This window comes from Anoplopoma fimbria, chromosome 11 (genome assembly GCF_027596085.1).
Source record: "Anoplopoma fimbria isolate UVic2021 breed Golden Eagle Sablefish chromosome 11, Afim_UVic_2022, whole genome shotgun sequence".
Classification (NCBI taxonomy): Eukaryota; Metazoa; Chordata; class Actinopteri; order Perciformes; family Anoplopomatidae; genus Anoplopoma; species Anoplopoma fimbria.
This window is the reverse complement of record NC_072459.1, coordinates 18287291-18314080: the sequence shown is the minus strand read 5'-3', so window position 1 is coordinate 18314080 and position 26790 is coordinate 18287291. Positions and strand designations below refer to the sequence as shown.

Sequence of the window (26790 nt, the reverse complement as noted above, 5' to 3'; positions counted from 1 at the left end):
CCATATGTGGAAACATTTGTTTTGCAATTTCTCTCCTGGGGTTTGCATGCAGTTTAGATACACACCACAGGACGAATGTGATGCTGCTGATTGGCCTTCTAATGTATGATATTTGTAAACTCCTAGTGAGAGTCTTTTTGGACCTTCCCAGCCTCCTTACCCAGCCTTTAGAGAGCAGGGAGGGCTGCCTGCTGTTTTCCTCCTCTGCCCATCTTATATCTTTATTTTGGGTTGTTTTTGGATCGATTGTGGAGATGGGGGGTTGGTTGGTGGATAGTCCAGTGTCTGCATGTCAACATGCACTAATATTGGATGTTTTTGTTTTATTGTGTGTTTGTTTGTCTGTTTGTTTGTGTTTGCATCCTCTGCAGTGTTGTTTACCAGGATGGATTTTATGGTGCAGATATTTATGTAAGTATTATTTACTGGTATGACATTGCATGCTACACCGCCGTCTCCCTGGTTTCTGCCCTGTTGCTAAACACATGCAAGCCTCTCACCCTCCATATACACGGCTTCACCTTCAGCTGGTGGAGCAGCTCACTGGTCATAGTCGGCACTTCAGATCATGGCCCCCAAGAGACCACAAACAGCTACAGGCACTATGAGCAAGGCACAACTGCATTCTAACCAAGAGGCAAATCATGCTGTTTTTTTACGGGTGCCGCTGTAAGCACAGGGAGGAAAGAAGTAGACTTTAAAAGTGGAAAAATGACTTCTGTAGGAACCTCACATTATGATTTGATATTGATTCTTCGTGTCATGATTTGATTCAAAATCCATTCTTAATTCACTTAATAGAATGAGACAAAATATTCAGACTCCATTTTCAATGTGCCAAACCATTCACTCGTGTTTTTAGTGCACTGAATTACTAGAAGAAAACTAGTAGCTTTTTAGAAATATAAGAATTAAATATTGCTGCATAGATGAAATGGATAGCTTACGTATTAGGATCATCTAACAAAAATTCCATAAACACATAAAAAAAAACTGGACTATGTCTTTTCAAAATAATTGTAACACAACTCAGTTTCACAGCTTTAACAGCTAAAACTATTTTAGCTTGTATTTTTTTTATTGTGAATGCCAGATGCATAGTCTGAAACCAGGACTGTGTAGGTGAGCAGCCTGTACAGTTTATTTGCTTTCATTACCTGTGAAGAGGTGTATTAATCTCTGCGTTGTAATTAACCACATACTAAAATGAGGTTTGGTCTTTGGTACATGGTTGGATTATAACACTAGTATTTATTTTCCTACTATTTGACTACCTATGACTTACTTCAGAACCATAACAAATAAACAAACACATCTCTATAGCCACATTTGTGTCACTCTATGCATATGTTCTGGTATTTTAAAACCAAAATATGATTGCCAAGTTTTATTTTAACTCAAAAATTTGGTCTAAAACTCGTACTTCTAGAGAAGTTTTCATGGCTTTCTAGTTGAAACAGACATTCTTTTTTTATTGAAGCTGCTCCAATGTCCAGAGGCTTGTCCTACAAAGCCAGTTCAACATACCCAGGTTATCTTTTGGTTATCTGGTTAACTAACCCTGAAAACCAGATCCCTCTAAACGGTACAAAGCTGGTTATCAACTCGGTAAATCAACCAGGGTTTTTCAATCTGGCTGTGAGGGCATTCACATAAAGAGGCAGAGTTTTGGAGCATCTGACCAATCATAAACATGGACCAGTCTGCCGAGCAGCATATTTTACAAACAATGAGAAACTATCATATCAGACAAATACAATGAAGTCGCATACATAATTCAGCTGAAAAGTAATAAAGTTTAAGCTGACAAATGGAGGAAGGACAGCTGGTAAGAAACCAACCAAATGTGTGAATGTTTAAATTAATAGATTTATAATATCACTGCTTCATCTAGAGCACCATAAATCTGAATATAATTACATGTGTGTATTCCCTTGGGCTAATGTTTTGCTTAGATGTATTCTTATGGCTTTTGACAATATTTTAGACTTATTCTGCAGCCCAAAAGCTGTGAAAATCTTGAACAATAGAAGTACAAGCCCAGACATAGTGTGTGTGTGTGTGTGTGTGTGTGTGTGTGTGTGTGTGTGTGTGTGTGTGTGTGTGTGTGTGTGTGTGTGTGTGTGTGTGTGTATGTGTGTGAGGTCCTTAGATAGCTCCCTGCCTACCCATTAGCCCCCATGCCCCTGCACAAGGACTGACTGCTATGCTGCAATCAGAACATTTAATATTCATTAGCAAAGGGCCAAAGCCCTGACCCGATGCTTCTGTTTGCTGAGAATGTGGTAGCAGTTAAAATCAAGAAGAGCTTAGCCATTCCAGAGAGGTTCACACCACTGGAAACTATGGATGGAGAAGAGAAACACTGGAAATTCTCCAACAGTTGCCAAGGCTGTTATCTGAAACAGGCTTGGATTGCAGAGAGGCTTTTATTTTTGTAATACCTTCTCCCTGGAGAATGCAAACCCAGACCTTTACCATGCACAACGTTTTGTTGATGGTAGTTAACAGTGATGGTAAAACATGGCAAAGTATAAGTCATGGGAATTTTTTTTAAAATAAAAACCAGGCACATATTTGTTTCAACTGTGTCCTCTGCGGAGTGGATATCTTTGTTGAGCCATGCTTGGTAGCACGGCAACCATGGCCAACCGGAGACAGGTCCTTCCTTAAACCAAAGCCATGTCTTTCAATAAACTGAAGTATTTTGCTGCTTCTAACTGAATCTCTGTGGTTTGCAGTTTAGTTTCTCTCCTGTGTCCCTGTTAGTACCTTCAGATAGGAGCCTTATCTCTCTCTTTCTCTCTAGTGACTCTCACAATCATATCAGGGATTTGTTAATTTATTGATGCAAACCCAACATAATTCAAATTGAAAGCATGTTGTATTTGTAACTTAACTAACAAATACAGTTAACGGTGCAATCTGTCTACACAACATGGTAGATTAGTTTGAAATATTACAGGAAGGAAAAGAACAAGTGAGCTGCTGGTTTAGAGCTGCAAACTAACACACCTGGAACACGTCATTGAGCTAATGTACTTCCCTTACATAGCCATGTTGTCCTGTGGAAGCTTGACTTGAATGGTCCTCATGGCTCAAAGCTCAGGTATCCCCACCCCTGTAAGAAGTCATTTCACTTGACTCTATTGCCTTACTGATGGAGCTGGGGCTTCGGCACAATTGATTTCCTTTATTAGTTTTTAAAGGACAGGTAATGCACCCTCTTCAATTATTATCAGCCTCACAGAAATGTGTAAGGAGGAGGCTGCTACACCTACTAGTAGGTTCAGAGGGCCATTATTATATTTTCACATGGTTGATCACAGATAAGAATACAAGAAGACAACACTGACCTCTTGTGGCCGTAGTAACTATGACGTGAAAAAAGGAGGAAGTCAGGTGACCTAGTATAAAGAGTGATATGGGAAGGCAGTTGGGAGCAAACGATGGGTCAAACAAACAAAGTGTCCTGTGTGAAACCAATAGTTTAATACTTATTTTACTGTACTGTTGTTACATAACTTGTGTGCCTATTTTAACCCAAAACACAATCTTTCCTAAACCCAAGCAAGTAGTTTTCATTTTTGATCCACAGCGCTATAGTTTCATTTTCACTTTCACGACGTGGTAAGTGCAGTTTGGTCTGTCTTAAGCATTAGAATAATAACGACCACAACTCGTTACTTCCTAGTGATTTCACCTAAGACTTAAAAAAGATTCAACCATCACTTGAGTAGCAACTTCTTTTCGACATGTTGTGACCAGAGTAGGTTAAAGTTGTGAATGTTGTTTGTAGCTATTAAGGGTTGGCCTGCAGCCTCTTTGTCAGAAATACTGGAAGTCAGTGACAATGGATGTACTGACAGAAGTTCTCACTGGCCCTTCTTCCTTCAGTGAATAAGACAATGTGATGGATTGGAAGGGCCGAACCTTGACCATATGGACGCACATTCACACACTCACTCACACACACACACACACACACACACACACACACACACACACACACGCCGACTATTGCCTGCATACAGAGCTGTAGGGTTGCCATTAGTCACCCAGTCAAGAGTTACAATCCACAGTGGCTGGTGACTAACGCAGGCCAACCTGTTCATCTTCCTGCCACGGCCCATCATTACACGCACTAAGTATCACTTACTGGCCTCCTCAGTTTGTAGTGGTAATAATCCATTGCTCATGTCAGGACAGACACACTGTCTTAGATGAAGAGCACAGAAGGGTGGAAGGGGAAATGATGTGAGAAGTGCTGGAGTTGTCACCGAGCCAGGAAGAAAGAAAAATAGCTTTTGTTTTCTGATACATTAAGGCAGGAGTGCTCAGCCATGCTCTTTTTACAGCCAACAGTTCGCTGGCTTTCAGTGGAAACAGAAGGACTACCAAGCTGTAATATACCTGCCAAGATCTCAACAAAAAACAAGTAAAAAAAGATCAAAACTCTACCACAAAACAAATAAAAAAAATAAGCAGATGTAACTGTTCTTGAAGTCTTACCTGTGGTAGCAGAAAAAGCTTAGTGTACGGAAATGTGTGAACATGAAGCAAATTCATCGATTAGATGACACATATACATAAAGACACACAGTAAGAAACGCACATTCTCACTCCCAGCTTGATCAGTGGGCCTCGTTAAACTATGACGCTGTACATGGTCTTAGTTATGGCAGGAGTAAAGGAGGAAGTCAGGTTACGTACGCTCATGTGGAACCAAAAGTGAACCTTGACTCACTTAAAGTTAGGTTAGGTTAGGTTACGATCCGTAACGTAGCGTAACGTAGCGTAGCGTAACGTAGCGTAGCGTAACGTAGCGTAACGTAACGTTACATTACGTAGCGTTGCCCACCAGCTAGTCTCTAGCTAACTGTGTCTGTCTGCTTTTTCGTAACACGGAGTAGGAAGGTAGGAGCTTCACACTGAGATCAGCTGCCTGTTGCCACTGGAAACAAAGTTGGTGTTTGCAGGCTATAAAACCAAAACATTGAGCTAAAAGAGGCTAAAATGCTCACAATGAGTAACAACATTCACATTACAGATAACGATTTGATCCGTTGTCAAATGACAAATAAAAACATTGATTTGATCCGTTGTCAAATGACAAATAAAAACATTGATTAGTCCGGCTTATTTATTTATTCATGCTGTAATTTGGTTGAACGTGGAACTTCTGTGTATGATGCTGGCATGTCGTTTGTGCATGTGTCTACATGAGTTGGTGTATATTAATTTGTACTGGTGATGTGTAGAACTGATCCAGCGGGTCTGGAGACGGTGCAGCATTCACTGTGATGCTGACGCTAAACAATACTGTCACATAGTATGCAGCACTATGTCAGCACTGCAGTGTGACATAGTGCTACAAGCTCCCCAGTTCCCATATACACTAAAGCAAGGTATCGATGAGACTTACACAGAATGCTTCATACATGAATAATTAAACCAGACAAGCAAGGTGTGATTAGATTTCAGTGGGCTCTCCAAAGCATAAGGACATGCTCATAGTTTGACTTTAAACTAGCCAAACTATATTGTTTAAGCTGTTTAACCTTTATGTATCTATAGGTAAATAGCAAAAACCAAAATAACCAAATAATTGTCTGTGACTGTCGTTTAGCAGTTGTTTCGTAGCCATGGACAGAGCTGTTTGTAGTGTGTAGAGGCCAGGAGACCAGGGTTTGTCCCTGTTAATAGTCCTGAACCGGAGCAGAGGAGACGGATAGGCAGACAGACTGAACACGTCACTTAGTTCAGTTTCTTCTCTTTGTGGTTGTAACGAGAGAGAGACCGGGGGAGAATGAGAGAGAGAGAGAGAGAGAGAAAGAGACTGAGCTTATCTCTGATTGGTTGTTTTTCTTCTGGTGGAATCTTTTTAATGTCATTAGGAGCACTGAGAGGAGGCAGAAGAACCTGATTGTTTCACAGATTATCTGTCTCAAGGACTACTGTCAGGAGTCATTAAAAGTCCCAAAATGTAGCTTAAAGACAGACAACATTACAAAAACCTTTAAGATACGTTTGGAAACATTTTGTAAGTGTCTGTTATACAGAAGAATATTCATAACTGAATTCCTAATCTTAACCCTTCTTTATATTCTGGTTTGTGTGTGTGTGTGTGTGTGTGTGTGTGTGTGTGTGTGTGTGTGTGTGTGTGTGTGTGTGTGTGTGTGTGTGTGTGTGTGTGTGTGTGTGTGTGTGTGTGTGTGTGTTTCCAGGGTGGTTACGCTGCCTACAGATATGCCCAGCCTACTGCTGCCACAGCTGCTGCATACAGTGACAGGTAAGATCTAAGAATATTCATTATTATTATTATGTTTTAAGTTCAAGGAAAGATATCATGACTCATAGATAGGAAAACTCTTGTGTCATTTAAACAAGGCTACACCGGCTATGTTACACAGCAGCGACCTTTATGCTCACCCTGATCACACCTTTACCACGGTTGATCAGCACACCTTCTCATACCCTCAGCTGCACTGTTGAAACGGGTTGAAAACATCATCAAGGTTTTTTTGATGGTCATGGGGTTTGGTACTAACATTGGTTATTTAATGAACCGTTCACATGTATCTGTAGAGTTACAGCAGGATAACCCAGCTAGAGCTCCACTTCATATAAAAATAGTTTAAACTGCAACAGCACCACAATGTGCAGGCTCAAGACTCATGGAGAACATGGAGTAAAATAATTGACTCAATACCTGAGAACTCTCCAAGAAATACTATAAAAGATTAGAATCTTCACATAGTTTAATACCTTTTCTTTGGATTGCACTGCAGGATTTCCATTCTATGAGCCTTCACCCTGTAAAAGGGCCGGGGGTTGAAAAAGTGGTTTCTAGGGCTCAAATTATTTTTGAGGGTGTTTATCTCCCATACGCCCCAATTCACTAATAATAGATATATTCATAACTCAATGAATAATTTGTGTTGAATTAGTAAGCACTGGTGTGAAATTTGAGTTTATAATTGCATAGAACATTCATTATTCATCTTCTGCCTCACTTCAGTTTTTTTTTCCAGGCTTGGTTAGAATTAATAATCTGGGAGTGCAGAAATACCATCCATCTAATTCAGGAGGCGTGATGTAACATTATTATAGAGAGGGCTGCGGCTCTAGACAATAGAGCAGCTAATATTTTAGCAGACGAAGGAGGTACATAGTGGTTTCACTTGAAAAGAAGCTATCATGTTAATAAGTGATGACACTGGTTTATCAGCCAAGGGGGACTTTAAGAGGAGCCAAGATTAGAAGTGGAGAAGATTTATTCAACTGCCTCGGTACTTTTATTCAGAAGAGACATGGAAAACTGACGCATTGGCATAACGAAAGGAGGTTTAACCACTGATGCTCTCTTCATAAAACCGTTTATGTCACACAATCATGCACATAAACCTAGATGACATAATAGAATACTAAGTAATAAGCAATAACTAGAGAGGCATTTCCTGAAGTTATGTTGGGGTTACAGCTGCAGAAGAGCTCACCTCTGACCATCAATCAAATTATCCTGTGTAATGTGTCACAGTGACAAACAGTAAAAGAGGATAAACGGCAGCCTCTTTTAAAACAGCACTGGTTCTAGAGAAGTAGGTAAACACACTGTACACTTCCTGCCCAGTACCAAGCAGCAACACGGATAAAAAGGGGAGGATTTTTAAGCTGAAGAGAAGGTGGAGACCAAAACAGGGCTAATATGAATGACAGTGTTGCTGTGTCTGATGGTTGTGACAAAAGGTTTTGCTAACACATTCACCGGTTATTTAATAAGTTGTTAAAATACCAGATTCTGCCGCCCCAAGGAGCAAAACAATCATTAATGGAGCTTTAAAGGCCCTGAGCTCTGTTTTGATGTTACAGCCAGGTCTGGTGTGGCATCGAGGGCTTGCTTGTGTACCTGTGTGGTTGTGATGTACCCATCTGTGTGGGGCCACACTGGCACCCTGTTTGTCACGTTCATGCCACAAGGGTCACAGATGGGAAGCACCAACAGCTGCTTTCTGGCCTGACTAGACCCAGTCTGGCTCATGTGGTGTACAAACCAATTCTAATGCATGCAGTCAATCAGATGCATGCAGATATGCTCATGCAAGCACATTATGAGCATTCACAAATTACGATACACATACACATGGGCAAGGACAGATGCATTGGACCTTTACCAAAGTGGAGATTTTCCAGTATCCAGGATTTAAAGTTACTGGGAGGAACTTTTAACAAGTTATGAAACAGTCTCAAATAAATTCTGATGCCTCTATATGAGTAATTTATATATAGTTATTCTTAATGCTTGTCATCGCTGCCACTCAGAGGGTCAGATTCTGCATGAAATCAGATGAAATCATTCAGGTTCACTAGAAACTCTTTCAGCTAAGACTCCAGCAGAAACCAGAACACCGTGTTCAGACCCAGATCCAGTAGAGACCAGTCCACCGTGTTCAGACCCAGATCCGGCGTCACTGCCTCCTTTGACCTGCAGTCAGAAGCTCCTCCTCCTCCTCCTCCTCCTCCTCCAGGAGCGGAGCTTCTCCTCTCTGCTACTCCAGTCCCGCTGGGAGCCAACACCGACACGACGCTGCTTGAAACCCAGACTGTTTTGCTGGGCCCGCTGGAGGGCAGGGAAGAACCAGAACCAGGACTGCGTGGAGCAGATTGTCAGACCCTGCTGCAGTAAAATTAGTGGTTTTCTTAAGGGACTCTTGTACTATTAAAACCTAACTCTTTAGTCCACAGGGACCTACCGATCGTGCAGGGATTTCTAAGTGCTTCCACCCAGTTTTAGCAGCCGAAGACCAGCAACCAGGGAGACTGTATTCTGTCTTGAGAGACTGATATCTTGCTAAAGACTCTTGGCATCACTTTTTACCTCACTGGGTAGCATAGCGCATCAAATTATGACGCTTCACTAAGGTCACATTAAACATGTGGTTAAAGTTGTGAAATCAATCAAAACTGTTTCCTAGATTTAGACCAAAAAAATGACTTAGTTATGTGAAGAAAAAACATCATGGCTGGCTTAAAATAAGTACACAAAGGGAGTAAAACGTAGACAACGTAACATAAGTACGGATAAAACAACTCAACACTAGGACATGAGCGCCGGCCCACTGTGAAAGTAGGACTCCCTCCCTCTCGCCTTGTGTGGGTTGTTTGGTTCTTAAACTACATCATCACACTCCTGGAGATTTTATTCTGAGCGTCTAATAATGACGCCGATGGGTTTACATTGGAGTGAGTTGAAAGTGCAGTGCGTCTGTACAGCTGCTAAAGGGTGCTTTGAGTGTTAGTATCGAAGGCCGAGAGGCGTGACAAAGACTTGGTATATGATACCCTGGGAATGAAAACAGGATTAAATTACCCATCAGCTTCAGATGTACTTTTGTGACAATTAGCAAATGTTAGCATGGTAGACGATAGACATGGTAATTATAATCCTTGTATGACATCAGCGTGTTAGCACTTTCATGACGAGCATGTTGGCAAGCTAATGTTAGCAGTTTGCTCAAAGCATCGTTGTGTCTAAGTACAGTATCTCAGGGCTGCTAAAACATGGAAGATCCTCTCGTCTTAGAAAGACCGTGTTTGCTGCCTATCTGGAAGGGAGATTCCTTCAGAATAAAAACAAATGTTATTATTCAGCAAAATGGCCAAAAAAAGTGCAGTTAATCTTATTAATTAATTTTATAGTTGCATAACTGTGCACATGTTTTGAAAGATTTCTTTCTTCATTCTATCCAAACACCTTTTGCATTTGACCAGGCTCCCAACCATTTTGTAGCAAATGTTGTTTCCAGGTTTATCTTCTCACCTCAGGGTCATTTTAAAAATGCATTTGACTCAAATTGCATTTGAATTTGTGTTGTACTTCCAGCTTACCACACACTCTCTCACATTCACACTGTCACACACACACACACACACACACACACACACACACACACACACACACACACACACACACACACACACACACACACACACTGATGATGGGTAAGGACTCTGTGCGGTGAGATAAGATAGGTCAAATGTGGTGCTGGGCTGAGTGTGAGTGTTGGGGGGGTTGCATGGTGAATAGCAATGTCCAAAACTAATCGGGATTAACTTCTAATCGCTTCAACCACTGGGCCGCTATGCAAATCAGCTCAATTATGGGCACAGGCCCTGGCCCCTGATTGGCCCTTATCATGACTGGGCTAGGACACAGCGGGGGGGAAGGGATAAGGCGATGGACTGGTTGGCTAAAGCATGGCTGCTCCCTTAGAATAAACAGTGCTTCTGTTTATCTTTCTAAAAATAGAAAACTCATTGATTCTCTATTCTTTGATTATTTTTATATTTAGTCTACTTTCTTGATGCTTTTTGGTTTTAAGTTCTTTCTCTGTACTGGAGAACTTTGTCTCTTTCTTGGCACACTTCCTCTGACTGTTCCCCAGATGTAAACACAACCCTCTGGATTATTAAATTGAATGGGTCTGTACAAATGAGCTGGACTGAAATTATTACTTTAATGTTCCCAAGAGGGTGAACCATTCACATGTTGACTTGGTCACAAGACTTCATAATCAAAATTGCTAATTGTGGCGAAAATACTGAGGGCGTTCATTTTCCCCAGATGTCTTTTTTTTTAATTCATAACCATCTTGTCAGTTGTAATTGTGACCACGGATAGCATTGATGCATTGTGATACTGTAGGGACTCAGTAATCACTGCTCCACACAAGGTGAAAAATGCATTTTGTTGGTGGTAAAAATGCCCCAATCAAGTTTTTTCCTGCCAATACAATTGCCGATGAACCATATTGGCCAATACACGGCTGATACCGAATGTTTTTCTTGATGTTTTTCTTTCTTAAAGCAGTTATAAGACAAACGTTTTTTCACCAATGAGCCATCCTCATCCTCTAGTCGGTGTGATTGTCATTGACCTTGTAGTGGGTATTAGCATAAAAACACACAATTCAAAAGATTACAAAATAATAGATTGATTATTGATAATAAAATGTTATATATAATGATAAAGTTTAATGTCATAATCTACATTTTATAAGATTACATATGATTACAAATGCATGAGAATAACCGTTCTGTTTTCTTTGCAAACTTGTGGGGAAGTAAAGCTCGTTCAGATTTCATACTGTGATTTCGAGGCTCGAGCTAGCTAAAATATCAGTGAAACATTTCAAAGATGGAGAGAAATTGTTGCTAATAGCCATGAGCTAGCCGCAGCCTTGAGCAGAAGGCTTAACGATAGTAACATTTACCCTCCATCCTTTAAATGCCCCAGCAATATTTTCTGAACCTGTTTTTGATAAGTAGTGTTTCTTTTTTGGATTGCCTTACAATGTCAGCAGTTGTTGCTGCGTCATGCATCTGCAATTGTTGAGGAGCCAATAGGAACACCCCGTCTCTCAAATGACCAGTGATTGGCCAAAGTCTTTCACCATGGCATTCATTTTCTTAAGACTAAAAAAAGAGCCAAGAGGAGGTGTATAAGTCTTATGTTCTCTCAGACTACTTGAATGAAGGTTATTATGGAGTTTTTGCCCAATAAAAAACAAAAAGTTTAAATTATGAGAGTATGTCAGAATGTATATATTTTAATTCACAATCATTTAGGAAGGGTCACTATCTCATTATTTCATGTTGTCAGAATGACCACTCATCTAACTTGGACTTAGTATTACAAACTTTTCACTACATATTTCCAGGTTTCATGTTGTTTTCTTACTTTTCACAATGGAAATGGACCTCCATATGAAGAATAGCTAAACCAATGTTTTGTTCATTCATTCCAGCACCTTTGTACTGGAAGGGATAATTAACATTTCAGTCTCACAGGCGCTTGTGCAATGAGCCTTAATGTGCAGAACAATGAGGTAAAATAGCCTATAAAGCTTAGAGCTGCAAACGTATGTGATAATTCTCCCTGACTTTGGCACTGTCATTATGATTCTAATAATCATAATTCAAAGTGACTTTTTGTTGGTGTGATAGTTCAATAATTAAATGTAGCTGTGCAAATAGAGTGTAACTTGCCTTTATATTTATATTTAGCACCCCTGTGTAACCCAGATAATTAGTAAAAAAAACAAGAAATAACTCATGTGAACTCATTTGGAGCTTCTGCTTGACTGCCAATATTGATTTAACCATCCTTTACTATCTCATGTATTTTTACAGTTACGGACGAGTATATGCTGCCGACCCCTACAACCACACACTCACTCCAGCAGCCACATACAGCGTTGGTGCCATGGTAAGACTATCGTGCCTGCCACATATATGTGTTCCATCTCTGGTCCTCTTTACATCATGCATTATCCCACATTATCCCTTTTTTTCAAAGTATCTAACATCAAATGTTACTCCAAAATACACTTTAAAATTGAGCTTGCGTGTCTTGCATGTCTCATGCTTGTATTTAAATCGTTTAGAGCGGCCCTGGAGCACAGGCTTGAGTGGAATGAGACTATCCAAACAATCATTGCATTTGTTCTTATTGATTAGGGTATAATCAAAATAATCCTAATAATTTACAATGGTAACTGAGCTTTTGATGGCCATATTATTACTAAAACAATACAAAGCATAAAAAGATATATGATCACAGTTAAGGTAGCCCTATCATATCCAAGACTGGACTCAACCAGAATCCGTAAGTAAACCTAAAAAATATATTGGCATAATAATAATAATAATAATAATAATCAAACATTTAATTTGCATAGCGCTTTAAAAGGTACTCAAAGACACTCTTCATGGTGAAGACAGAAACAATGAAAGCAATAACAAAGTAAAGAGAGAGGGAGATGACATAATAGCAGTTTTAAACAAAACAACAACAAGAAAAACATACATAACTAGCATCACAGGTTGAAAGCAGATTTAAATAGATGAGTTATAAGTGCAGTTTTGAAAGTGGCGAGTAACAGAGAATGTCTGAGATGCTTGTGGAGAGAGTTCCAGAGGGAGGGGGCAGCAACGGAGAAGGCCCTGTCCCCCCAGGTTCGGGGTTTAGACTGGGTAGGTGGGCTGAAGATATTGGCGTCGGTGGATCTGAGGTTGCGGGTGGGATCGTGTCGGTGCAGGAGGTCCCAAAGGTATGAAGGGGCCAGGTTGTGAATGGTTTTGTTAGTGATGAGGAGGATTTTCACAGTGGGGTTCAATAAAATGTAATTGAATCCTCTAGTATTGAATCTGCTTATCACACACAAACCCACAAATCCCTTTAACATTTGCAAGGTAAAGATAACTAACAGATATAACATGCTGTCCCTGAAAACTGACACCAGAGAGTTACCTTGAGTGTCATAGTCCAAAGTGTAGGGCCAACAAGCAAGCCTATTTGGCGAGTTGGGTGTGGTAACCTACTGCACTTTTCTGAAAATGAATGACCCGTTGGCCCCTTGCCCTGTGCCTGATACGCCAATTTGTGGCTTTGTGCTTTAGCCTCTGACTGATGATCAATTCTGCCCTCTTTTTAGGGGAAAATGAATAGCATTTTTGGCCCTGAGTAGTGTCTGCAGAAACTCCTTTTGGGTTGCATACAGCTCTGACAACTTTTACCAATACCTGAGGTGGCTTTTATGTAGCCTGGAAGGCTTAAGCCAGGCCAAAACATCTGCTAAGGCCTCACAACACCAGTCCCTACTGCTATGAGTGTGCAGTATTAACTGAAGTTGACTTAGGTGAGTGAATCAAAACTTTTATCCACTCAAACCCTCTTTCTGGCAGCTATAGATAATTGAATATTAAACAGTTTATGTTCATCATGAGCAGGGTTGTAAGATCTAAATTACTTTACAAAGATAGCTCACTAAATATGCCCTCAGTTAGCACTATAGATGAAAGAATTAGAAGCAATGAATATTTGTCTGCAGTTTGGATGTCTCTGACAAAGGCAGAGCAGACTAAAGCTGACTGTCTATGTGTGTGTCCAATCAGTAGGCCTTCGCTGAAGTAAGTTATTGGTTCATATATGATAGAAACAATTGCATTGTTAGCCATATATTTAATTCCATCAACTGCACTCCACAATCTCCACACAAGCGTCATCACCTCCATACCGCCACCCCACCCCCTTCCCCACCCTATTCTCTTCTTCAGTTGCTGTGCATAAGCTTTTCTGCAGCGCTGACATCTCCTCACTTAAACTTAATTGAATTTGTCTGTGCTGCTAACGGCAGTCCAAATGACACATTAATCCCGCCTGTAAAAGGTGATGAATGTCTTCATGCTTTGGCAGCCCAGTCCATGTTAGTTATTATATTTCTAATTTGGTGGATACCACCTCACCCTGCACTCCTTGGTAATGAAATAATTAGTCATTTTGATAATTAAATCCCTTGTGAAGCAGCAGCCTCTGGGAAGAGGCAAAGGAGGGAAGAAGTGAGCAAGAAAACTGAGCGGACTGGAGGGAAAGATTGACAAAAAAATACTGGTTAGTCGCAAACCGCACCCTCCAAACCTTACAGCTCAGTGTGTTTTGGCTTCAAATAAGGTTGAAAATGTCAATACACATTAATGACTTTGTTGAAGATGCTACAGCTAGTATTATTCAGTGTATGCTTATATAGCGGTTTGTATCTTACGAAAGTTACTCCTAACTTTTGGGTTAAAGTAACTACAGAAGTGCCGTCACTGAAGTACGCAAGTTGTGCTACAAATAAAGATATATAAGATATGTTGTAGATTGCAACATCGCTAACATATCAGTACTAACCATGCAGCAAATTGGGTGAGCTTTTACTAATGTTAAATGATGTTTGAGCATCATTAGGTCCTGAAATTTTAAACTTTCCCAATTCCCTCATTTAATTGGTTCCTGCTCCTAGTTTTGTCCTTGAAATAGTTCCAGTTGGCCCTAATGAAGGATGTTCCAATTCCCTTGTTTCTGCTCTGAGGATTGAGGATTGAGAAGCGAGGACTGATCTCTGAGGAGACATGAACAAGGATACATGGGACCAACACATCCCTTTATAAGAAATACGTGTCACTGGACGCTGCAGCTGATCGGGATGCTGCACAAGATCAAACAACAGAATCCACAAAGTTTTGGTTTCGAATCGTTTTGTGATTGTCATTTAGAAAAAATAATTTCCATTCAGTCACATGAGGCTGAAAATCCCTGTGCGTTGAGTAAAGATGTAGTTTGATGGGAGTTTGATTCTCTGCTTTCCCTAAAAGATTTGGGCCAATATATTATTTCAACTTATTATAAGATATTCTAATAATAACATGATTTATGAATTATTGTATGTACAAGCATATAATTGTTCTATAATTTTTTCAAATAAGGTGTTGCTATGCGTAGAAATAGAGACTACTATGCAGAGAAAGGAGAGAAAAACCTGGACGCAATTTAAGGAATTCTCTGGGCTTTTTTTGTTCCAGAAGTCTTTCAAATAGTCACTAATCTGTCGTCCCTTCTTGTATGAAAAACTTTCCCACACCATTCTTTGAATTAATGCACCTTTCAGCTGCCTTTGAATCCACCCTCACCCATGCAAAGAGCAGATACTCAGCTGGCCCGACTAGCATGATGGGAAGTTTCGTCTGAAGGCCACTGCCTGCTCAGTGTTCTAGCCACCATCATTTGATATCTAATTACACTAACTCTACAAATAACCACCATATTAGTAACATTAGTAACACACAGGAATCCAGTCTCTTAACCTGTCTCACCAAAAAAAAAAAAAAAAAAAGTGTGTAAAGGAGTGTTGCATGTTTGAAAATAAATACGATCTCACATCGTGTCGTTCACGTTTACACACCGACAAAATAACCTGTTCCAAAAACAATAGGGAGGGTCTAAAGTTTGAGATTTTGTGAGTTTTTTTGCATTTGTCAGACTTGTTTGAGTGCTCAGAACCACCAGCCACATACAGTGGGTACGGAAAGTATTCAGACCCCTTTAAATTTTTCACTCTTTGATTCATTGCAGCCATTTGCTAAAATCGAAAAAGTTCATTTTTTTTCGCATTAATGTACACTCAGCAACCCATCTTGACAGAAAAAAACAGAAATGTAGAAATTTTTGCAAATTTATTAAAAAAGAAAAACTGAAATATCACATGGTCATAAGTATTCAGACCCTTTGCTGTGACACTCATATTTAACTCACATGCTGTCCATTTCTTCTGATCCTCCTTGAGATGGTTCTACTCCTTCATTGGAGTCCAGCTGTGTTTAATTAAACTGATTGGACTTGATTAGGAAAGGCACACACCTGTCTATATAAGACCTTACAGCTCACAGTGCATGTCAGAACAAATGAGAATCATGAGGTCGAAGGAACTGCCCAAGGAGCTCAGAGACAGAATTGTGGCAAGGCACAGATCTGGCCAAGGTTACAAAAGAATTTCTGCAGCACTCAAGGTTCCTAAGAGCACAGTGGCCTCCATAATCCTTAAATGGAAGAAGTATGGGATGACCAGAACTCTTCCTAGACCTGGCCGTCCAGCCAAACTGAGCAATCGTGGGAGAAGAGCCTTGGTGAGAGAGGTAAAGAAGAACCCAAAGATCACTGTGGCTGAGCTCCAGAGATGCAGTAGGGAGATGGGAGAAAGTTCCACAAAGGCAACTATCACTGCAGCCCTCCACCAGTCGGGGCTTTATGGCAGAGTGGCCCGACGGAAGCCTCTCCTCAGTGCAAGACATATGAAAGCCCACATAGAGTTTGCCAAAAAACACATGGAGGACTCCCAAACTATGAGAAATAAGATTCTCTGGTCTGATGAGACCAAGATTGAACTTTTTGGCGTTAATTCTAAGCGGTATGTGTGGAGAAAACCAGGCACTGCTCATCACCTGCCCAATACAATCCCAACAGTGAAACATGGTGGTGGCAGCATCATGCTATGGGGGTGTTTTTCAGCTGCAGGGACAGGACGACTGGTTGCAATTGAAGGAAAGATGAATGCGGCCAAGTACAGAGATATCCTGGAAGAAAACCTCCTCCAGAGTGCTCAGGACCTCAGACTGGGCCGAAGGTTCACCTTCCAACAAGACAATGACCCGAAGCACACAGCTAAAATAACAAAGGAGTGGCTTCGGAACAAGTCTGTGACCATTCTTGACTGGCCCAGCCAGAGCCCTGACCTAAACCCAATTGAGCATCTCTGGAGAGACCTGAAAATGGCTGTCCACCAACGTTCACCATCCAACCTGACAGAACTGGAGAGGATCTGCAAGGAAGAATGGCAGAGGATCCCCAAATCCAGGTGTGAGAAACTTGTTGCATCATTCCCAAGAAGACTCATGGCTGTACTAGCTCAAAAGGGTGCTTCTACTCAATACTGAGCAAAGGGTCTGAATACTTATGACCATGTGATATTTCAGTTTTTCTTTTTTAATAAATTTGCAAAAATTTCTACATTTCTGGTTTTTTCTGTCAAGATGGGTTGCTGAGTGTACATTAATGCGAAAAAAAATGAACTTTTTCGATTTTAGCAAATGGCTGCAATGAAACAAAGGGCTCCTCCAATGAATCGCCACCTTATCGTGGTGGAGGGGTTTGTGTGCCCCAGTGATCCTGAGAGCTGTGTTGTCGGGGGCAATAGCTCCTGGTAGGGTCTCCCAAGGCAAAGTGGTCTCGGGGGAGGGGTCAGACTAAGAGCGATTCACCAAACCTCAATGAATCGGACGATACAAGGTTGTGGCACCTCGCCCGGAAAAGGGAAACCGGGGCACCCTCCTGGAGCCAGACCTGGTAGGGGAGCTCACCGGCGAGCGTCTGGTGGCCGGGCCTTGGCACATGGGGCCCGGCCGGGCCCAGCCCGAAAAAGCTACATCGTGCCGCCACCCTGTGGGCCCACCACCCGCAGGGATAGGCATTGGGGTCGGGTGCAATGTGAGCTGGGCGGCAGGCTGGGGCGGAAACCTGGGCGTGCTGACCCCCGGCATCACAGACTAGCTCTAGGGACGTGGAATGTCACCTCTCTGGCGGGGAAGGAACCGGAGCTGGTGCGGGAGGTGGAACGCTACCAGCTAGATATAGTTGGGATCACCTCCACGCATAGCACCGGTTCTGGAACCAAACTCCTGGAGAGGGGCTGGACTTTTTCCTTTTCCGGAGTTGCCCAGGGTGAGAGGCGCCGGGCGGGTGTGGGGATACTCACAAGCCCCCGGCTGAGCGCCGCTGTTCTGGAGTTCTCCCCGGAGAACGAGAGGGTCGCCTCTCTGCGACTGGGAATCGCAGGAGGAAAGTCTCTGACTGTTGTTTGTGCCTATGCACCAAACGGCAGTTCGGAGTACGCGGCCTTCTTGGAGTCCTTGGGTGGTGTTCTGGAAAGGGTGCCGACTGGGGACTCCATAGTTCTTCTGGGAGACTTCAACGCTCACGTGGGTAACGATGGAGAAACCTGGAGGGGTGTGATTGGGAGGAACGGCCTGCCCGATCTGAACCCGAGTGGTGCTTTGTTGTTGGACTTCTGTGCTAGTCATGGACTGTCCATAACAAACACCATGTTTGAGCATAGGGAGGTTCATAAGTGTACTTGGTACCAGAACACCCTAGGCCAAAGGTCTATGATCGACTTTGTAGTTGTGTCATCAGACCTGCGGCCGTATGTCTTGGACACTCGGGTGAAGAGAGGAGCAGAGCTGTCAACTGATCACCACCTGGTGGTGAGTTGGATCAGGTGGCGGGGAGGCTGCCGGACAGACCCGGTAAACCCAAACGTGTAGTGAGGGTGAACTGGGAACGTCTGGCTGAGGATCCTGTCCGCAAGGTCTTCAACTCCCACCTCCGGAACAATTTCTCGTGCATCCCGAGGGAGGCTGGGGACATGGAATCCGAGTGGGCCATGTTCAAATCCTCCATTGTGGAAGCTGCTGCTAGGAGTTGTGGTCGGAAGGCGATCGGTGCCTGTCGTGGCGGCAATCCAAGAACCCGCTGGTGGACACCAGCGGTGAAGGAGGCCGTCAAGCTGAAGAAGGAGGCCTTTCGGGCTTGGTTGGCCGAGGGTCTCCTGAATCAGCAGGCAGGTACCGGTTGGCCAGAAGGGCTGCAGCTGCGGCGGTTGCTGAGGCAAAAACCCGGGTGTGGGAGGAGTTCGGCGAGGCCATGGAGAAGGACTTTCGAATGGCCTCAAGGAAGTTCTGGCAAACCGTGAGACGACTCAGAAAGGGGAAACAGGGCTTTTCTCAGGCTGTGCTCAGCAGGGGGGGAGAACTGCAGACCCGGACTGGGGATATTGTCGAGCGGTGGAAAGAACACTTTGAGGAACTCCTGAACCCGACCAAAACACGTCCTCTGTGGAAGAGGCAGAGTCTGAAGACTCAGGGGAAGTCTCGTCCATATGCCTGGCGGAGGTCGTTGAGGTAGTTAAAAAGCTCTTCAGCGGCAAAGCGCCAGGAGTGGATGAGATTCGACCGGAGATGCTAAAGGCTCTGGACATTGTTGGGCTGTCTTGGTTGACACGTCTCTTCACTGTCGCGTGGAAGTCGGGTACAGTGCCTGTGGAGTGGCAGACCGGGGTGGTGGTTCCCATTTTCAAAAGGGGGACCGGAGAGTGTGCTCCAATTATAGGGGTATCACACTGCTCAGCCTCCCCGGGAAAGTTTACTCCAGGGTGCTGGAAAGGAGGCTCCGTCCGATTGTCGAACCTCGGATTCAGGAGGAGCAATGCGGATTCCGTCCTGGACGTGGAACAGCGGACCAACTCTTTACCCTTGCAGGTCTGTTGGAGGGTGCATGGGAGTTTGCTCATCCAGTCTACATGTGTTTTGTGGACTTGGAGAAGGCCTTCGACCGTGTCCCTCGGGGAGTCCTGTGGGGGTACTGCGGGAATATGGGGTACCTGGTTCGTTACTACGAGCCATTCGGTCCTTGTATGACCAAAGTGAGAGCTGTGTCCGGATACTCGGCACAAAGTCGAGCTTGTTCCCAGTGCGTGTTGGCCTCCGCCAGGGCTGCCCATTGTCACCAATCCTGTTTGTGATTTTCATGGACAGGATTTCAAGGCGCAGCCGGGGGAGGAGAGTTTCCGGTTTGGGGACCTCAGAATCGCATCCCTGCTTTTTGCAGATGATGTGGTTCTGTTGGCTTCTTCAGAACGTGACCTTCAGCACGCACTGGGGCGGTTCACAGCCGAGTGTGAAGCGGTCGGGATGAGAGTCAGTACCTCCAAGTCTGAGGCCATGGTTCTCTTCCGGAAAACGGTGGATTGCACCCTCTGGGTTGGGAGTGAGTCACTGCCCCAAGCGAGGGAGTTCAAGTATCTCGGGATCTTATTCACGAGTGAGGGTAAAATGGAGCGGGAGATGGACAGGCGGTTCGGTGCAGCGTCAGCAGTGATGCGGGCGTTGTACCGGACCGTTTTGGTGAAGAAGGAGCTGAGCCGAAAGGCAAAGCTCTCGATTTACCAGTCCATCTACGTTCCAACCCTCACCTATGGTCATGAGCTTTGGGTAGTGACCGAAAGAATGAGATCGCGAATACAAGCGGCCGAAATGAGCTTCCTTCGTAGGGTGGCTGGCTCAGCCTTAGAGATAGGGTGAGGAGCTCAGACATCCGGAGGGAGCTCGGAGTAGAGCCGCTGCTCCTTCGCGTCGAAAGGGGCCAGCTGAGGTGGCTCGGGCATCTGATCAGGATGCCTCCTGGACGCCTCCCTTTAGAGGTTTTCCAGGCACGTCCAACTGGTAAGAGGCCCCGGGGTAGACCCAGAACACGCTGGAGAGATTATATATCTCGTCTGGCCTGGGAACGCCTCGGGGTTCCCCAGGAGGAGCTGGAAAGTGTTGCTGGGGAGAAGGACGTCTGGAGGACCCTCCTTAGCTTGCTGCCCCCGCGACCCGGCCCCGGATAAGCGGAAGGAGATGGATGGATGGATGGATGAAACAAAGGGTGAAAAATTTAAAGGGGTCTGAATACTTTCCGTACCCACTGTAAACTGGCTTCTAATTAAGTGATTCACTTAATTCCGCACAAAGCACTTCATGAACAACTTAAAGAATACATAGATGAGGAATTTAAAGAGAGTGTGGCAGGGGATTACAGAACTGCTTGGAATTCAGGGTTGGTCGCAAAACAAAGGATCTAGGAAAGATTGGACAGTTATGATTGTACTCTTGGAAACTAAACTGACATTCATTTGTTTGGGACTAGAAATGCTCTGGTGCCCGTGCAAATCTGTATCCATGCTGTGTAGCAAGGTGAGCTTTGGGAATATGCAAACAAAATGATGTCATAACTTTCATTATTAATTGCCAGCAAAGCCTTTGTAATTCTCGACTGAAAAAAAGTCACAGAGAAAACAAAAAACATGACCCTAAAGCTGCAACTGCCTCAGCATCTACATCACCTCCACTCAGTAAAAAACAGCATGATCCAACATTAAGATTAAGCCCCTCCTTGTTTAAATTCTGCCTTAAAATCAACTTTTGACTTTTGATTTCTTTGATTTATCTTTAACTGCACTTTTTCACAGTTGTATTGATTGAATTTCTTTCACATAGCAGTTGGCATGTTCCCCTGGCATGAAGCGTCTCGCTGTGCTTGCTGCATGACGGTTGCTCCGGTCATTGGTCTTTTCATCCCCCATGGGTTTGCACTGGAAGAACGGTAACGTAATGTTGAAACTCTAGTTGTAGTTTGTGCAGGACTAAAGGAGGCTAATGATGGTTTGTGTGTGTGTGTTTCTTTGAATATGTGTGTGTGTGTGTTTGTGCATTCTCTCCTTCGTGTGTGTGCCTGTGTGTGTGTGTGTGCGGGTGAACCATTGTGTTTGTCCGTGCGTTTATGTGTGTGTTTCAGAACGCGTTCACCCCGCTGACAGATGCGAAAACTCGGAGCCATGCGGACGACGTGGGGCTAGTGCTGTCCTCTCTCCAGGCTAGTATATACCGAGGAGGCTACAGCCGCTTCGCACCCTATTAGCGATACCTCCAACCTATACTCAACCTTCCAACAGGACAGAAAGAAAGTGTGTGTGAGCGCAAGTGTGTGAGTGAATGAAAACAACAGGGAGAACGAGTTATGAAAGGAGAGACGTTATGAAGGCCCGGGTAATGCAATACATGCAGTTTGTGCATCATTTCAGCTTCTCCTGAGAGAGAAGTACAATAAAAGAATAAAATGACAGCTGATATTTTTCCTCTTATACCTCAGATATTTTGTGCTGTGTATTTTGATATTGTGGTTTTTTTAATTTCTAAAGATTTAAACCTAGATTATCAGCTGTAGAACTTTTGTCCATGGTACTATTAGAGAGCTGCTAGAGTGCTGATTAGGACACAAATGACACATTTATCAGATTCAATTTGTCAGGGCTTGTATAAAACTCCAACCATGTAACATAGGTCATAGTCACACTTTGGGTTGTTATGTTTTGTAAGAGTGTTAAAGTGACTATGCTAGTCAAGTGTTGTTTTATTTGTGTCAGCTTCCTTTGGCACCTCCTCTGTCAGTTTAACAAAGCAATCTTTTGAGGAAGTCATGGAGCCTTTGAAAACATGGACATAGAGCAAAATGTCTTCTCTGAACCTTTAGGAGCAGGGTGGGTAAGCAAAAGAAGCTGAGAACAGCCGTTATTGCTAATATGAAGTCCATCATCTTGAGATTTAAAAAACAAAAATGTCTTGTCACCAAGAGAACACACCGTTTACTTGTTATTACTTCTTATTTTGCCTTTCCAAAATAATCCTTTCCTGAAACAAAATCCCATGTAGTGTCTCCATAATCATGAAAACTGCATGTATTGTAGCCCTATATCATTGAGTGCAACATGAGGCGTTCTTGTTTTTGTTTTGTTACATACAGCATTGCATTACATTGATAAAGAAAAAAAAAGTCCATGTAAATTTGCATTTGTATCTCATAATTACAAAATCCCATCTCTAACATATACAGTATTTCAAATATAAGCATCATCCAGCAATCATACAACGTTCACGTTCTTTTTATTGGTATCTCATAATTACAAAATCCCATCTCTAACATATACAGTATGTCAAATATAAGCATCATCCAGCAATCATACAACATTCACGTTCTTTTTATTGGAGCTAAATCAGATAAGAATGTGCATGATGTTTAGCCTGAACAAAGATGCTGCAAATGTGGCTATGAGCAGTCCGTCTGATTTGGTCTGAGTTTAGGATCAGCAGCTGGCAGAAAGTAAACGTGGACCCAAACTGTTCTATAGCAGTGCAATCCCATATAACCACCAGTCCAAAGTAGTGTTTTGACTGACGTAGCATCACAGATTGTTCTCTTTAACATCTCACTGCAAACACAGACCACTCAACAACTAAACATAGCCGTTTTCATTATGCAAAAACTCAATGTGCCCCTTCATAAAAGGTATGTTCAACCTGGTCATTATTTCCTCATGTTTTTGTGTCTAAGGGACTAATGAAGACATCACTTAATGAAACAGGTCAAGATTTGTATCTACCTTTCACTTCCTGTTTGTTTTTGTGTCATGTGACTTGTTGCCAGGAGACAACGATGGAGACGTGAGTTGTAGAGAGGAGTGTAGGTGGTGTCAGTTTGTTGTGTTGGAGTTCAGAAAGTGAAGCTTATTGTTTTCTAAAAGATGTTTATGTCATGGCTGAATATTTAGCTGATTTCAGAACCGGACTTGTTTAGACAGAATAGAAAGCAGACGGTATCAAGAAACGTATTTTATTTCCATAATGTTGTCAGACACTTCTAACACCAATCTGAGCTGTCAGTGAAAACAACCAGCTCTTTACTGGATGTACATTGACTGTGAGGAGTTTCTCTGAGAGATGACATTACAGCCTGTTTAGTGTTTGTCCTCTGCAGCGTTCTCCCTCAATACTGGACCTGGTTCATAAAGTGATGTCCTCATTAGTCACTTAGACACAGAAACATGAAAATAGAGTCCAGGTTGAGTAGAAGTAAATATTTCCTTTAACCCACGTCATCAGCACATATGTTCCTATGGCTCCTTTAATCAGACATCCTAACAATAATTTATCATATTTACAAGGTAAACATCTCATAAAGATGAGGTCTCCACTTCTTTTTTTTCTCCTTTGGTGAATCCAATGTGTGTGTTTCATGTTTCTATAGTCACAATGAGAAAAATGCAACAAATTGAGAGTTTATCTAATAAGGGCATTTCTGCTTTGTCATAAGGTAATGAATATGAAAATACAAGACGACAACAAGTATTAGCAGTGACGGCTGCTCTCAGCTTCCACAGATGTCCAGGTGTAGTTCAGCTCACTCTATAGGGAGCGGATGGAGTGAGTCAGCACCTCATTCAGCCTGCAGATGGGACTGAATGTTGTGCTCATATCTTACTTCACTCTAAGCCAAAGGTTCTGGTGGACGTATCTGATGTGTTTATGTGTATAGCGAGGATTCTATTATAAGACGAGAAAAAATAATTACCATGGCAACTAAACTGTTCAACCATTTAATTGCTTAGTCCACATGCTGTGATTTTAAAAAGAATTAGGGCCAAGTGAATAAAAAAGGGGTTTGTTGAGACAAATGAGATGAATTGAAGAATTGAGAAGAAAATGTAATTTTCTCCAGATGAAAGGCAAAATGTAATCAAAGAGTTCTGAAGTAGAATCTGGAGATGAAATGTTTTGTGGCAGTCATCCTCTTCTGTACTGAGTAGTGTTGGCCATCAGATGTAGATGTTTTTTATATAAACTTCCAATATATTCATTGGTATAATTGATGATTTTTATATACAGGAGATATTTAAAAAAAAAGCATATATATAACAGTGGTCAAAGCCACTGTGTCTATTTTATCTCTTTGTTAATTTAGTTTGACCTGGGTTTGTTTTTCTTTCATTATTAAAATTGAAGGAAGGTAAAGTACGGTATAATAATCTAACAATGTATTATAATTGAGCTGTGCAGTGAAGATGTTCTCTTATATGAAATACACAATGGTATAATGTTTTAGATTTAGAAGAGTAGATCAATTGTTAGGGAGAGCTATCTCATTTTCTATCCATCGTTCTGATTTTTATTAACTCTTTACAAATGATGTAATCACAATGTATATACTCTCATTCATTGATTTGTATTCTTTCTTTTGGTCAGCTGGACCATTTTGCACATGTAACTTGACATTTTCAGATAAACCTGAGACATATCAGTGCTGTAGATGTAACTTTTCTTCACCTTTTACTGTCAGTTCTGTCATTTCTGATTGGGTCTCTTTCCACTCATGTCCTTCTTAACGTGATATAATTTCTGTTATTTCCTAGAACTCAACCTTTACTATTTGAAAATGTACTGTTTGAATATAATAATACTAAATGAATATGAGAAAGAAACAGGCTAATCTACAGTATGATGTAAATAAAAGTTAATGTAATAAATCTGCAGTGTATTTGAAAAGCACTACATGGACAACAGGAGCTCTGCTACGGCTGCATTGCAAGCCAGCCTACGGGCCGCTACCTGTGCCACATTCTGTTTACAACTATTACCAATTAGTGGTGTTGTTACATATCTCCCTTTTTGTATTTATAACAAATTAGATATGAAAAACTCTCAGATGCATCACATTATAAAAGAAGGCAGCAGTAGGAGCATCGGGGCTGCTGGGCTCTTCTGGTCCAAACCTCTGTCTGTCAATCAGAAACTGGACACCTCGTAGTCCTCACTATGCTGAATGTGTGACTCCGCAACTACTTTATACAAGCTCTGCTTCCAGTAGGTGTTGTGGTTCAAAACAAGGCTTCCTACCATTGTATGTCATTGTATGTGCATGTACTATGGTTCTTCCACTAATCAATAACCATCAATAAAGTTTGGTTTTCTCAAGAAGTTCTCGTCTGTTTCCTGTTTTAAATGCCTTTGAGTGCAGAAATCCTCAAACAGAGGTTAGCATGCTAGCCACATTGCTTTTAGTCTGACCGTTTTGTTATTGCTCCACTGTCACTGTGTGTTATTCTATATGTTTCTTATTGTCAACGGTTCCCATGAAAACACAAAACACTTCTCTCTCAGTACTTTCTTACAGCCCCAAGGCCATAGGTTCTGTTTGGGAACGTAAGTCATGACATACAGCTCAAACATATATAGTTTCATTTCTAAAAATGGGTCAGTAACTTTCTTAAACAGCTGGTCATTGTAGTTTTTAGCAAACATTACTCAAACAGGAGAGAATAGTGTTTTGTTGGGGGTTGTTTTCAGCTGCAGATTATAACATGCTTTAAATGTGATAGATAATACACGTGTATGTGGGCTTGCGTCAAAATAAGCATAATAATAGCCTCTTGTGGCCAAATGGAGTATCACAGGTTAGAAAACCATCAAAAGTGTCTCATGAGCTGGTTGGACCAAAACGCTGTCAACAGTTCTCCCTCAGAAAGGAAACATTGTCACTCATAACACACTGACTCAAAAAAACAGTAAAAACAGAGAGCATCACATACATGCAGATATATTATCTTTAAGGTTGTAATGATTTTTCACATAAATAAGTATTTTATTATAGTACTGTGAGGGTTCTCTCTGCTGTATTCGGACACAAGCTCTCATCAACCTCACATCTTATGTCTTTCTCTGGAGATGCATCTTGGAAAGAATCCTCTGGAATGTCTAATCCAACCCTTAAGGAAAAGTGTCTCCACACCCTGCACTGATGGCCTCCAGTAAGGTCATCTGGTCATGTGGATGGTGGTCATAAACCTCCCACCTCCATGCAGAGAACAACTCCTCACTGGGGTTTAGGAGGTATGGAGGCAGAAATCGTACCAACATCCTGGAACACTGTGTCTGCAGCAAAGTGGTTGAATACCACATCACCCCACGCAACAATGAGGGGAGGGG

At 42.2% G+C, this 26790-nt stretch overlaps 1 protein-coding gene across 2 annotated transcripts in view; it reads left to right on the top strand.

The window, feature by feature from the left end:
- The window catches only part of rbfox1 (RNA binding fox-1 homolog 1), a 109070-nt gene extending 87178 nt beyond the window's left edge, over window positions 1-21892 (top strand). Inside the window, exons 9-13 of one of the 2 annotated variants that reach the window (XM_054606789.1) lie at window positions 372-411; window positions 3572-3574; window positions 6228-6292; window positions 12193-12268; window positions 21770-21892. In XM_054606789.1, coding sequence (XP_054462764.1) covers window positions 372-411; window positions 3572-3574; window positions 6228-6292; window positions 12193-12268; window positions 21770-21892 — 307 coding nt within the window. The remainder of the gene's footprint in view (window positions 1-371; window positions 412-3571; window positions 3575-6227; window positions 6293-12192; window positions 12269-21769) is intronic. The other variant, XM_054606788.1, reaches the window with a different exon arrangement.
- The last annotated feature ends 4898 nt before the right edge of the window (window positions 21893-26790 follow it).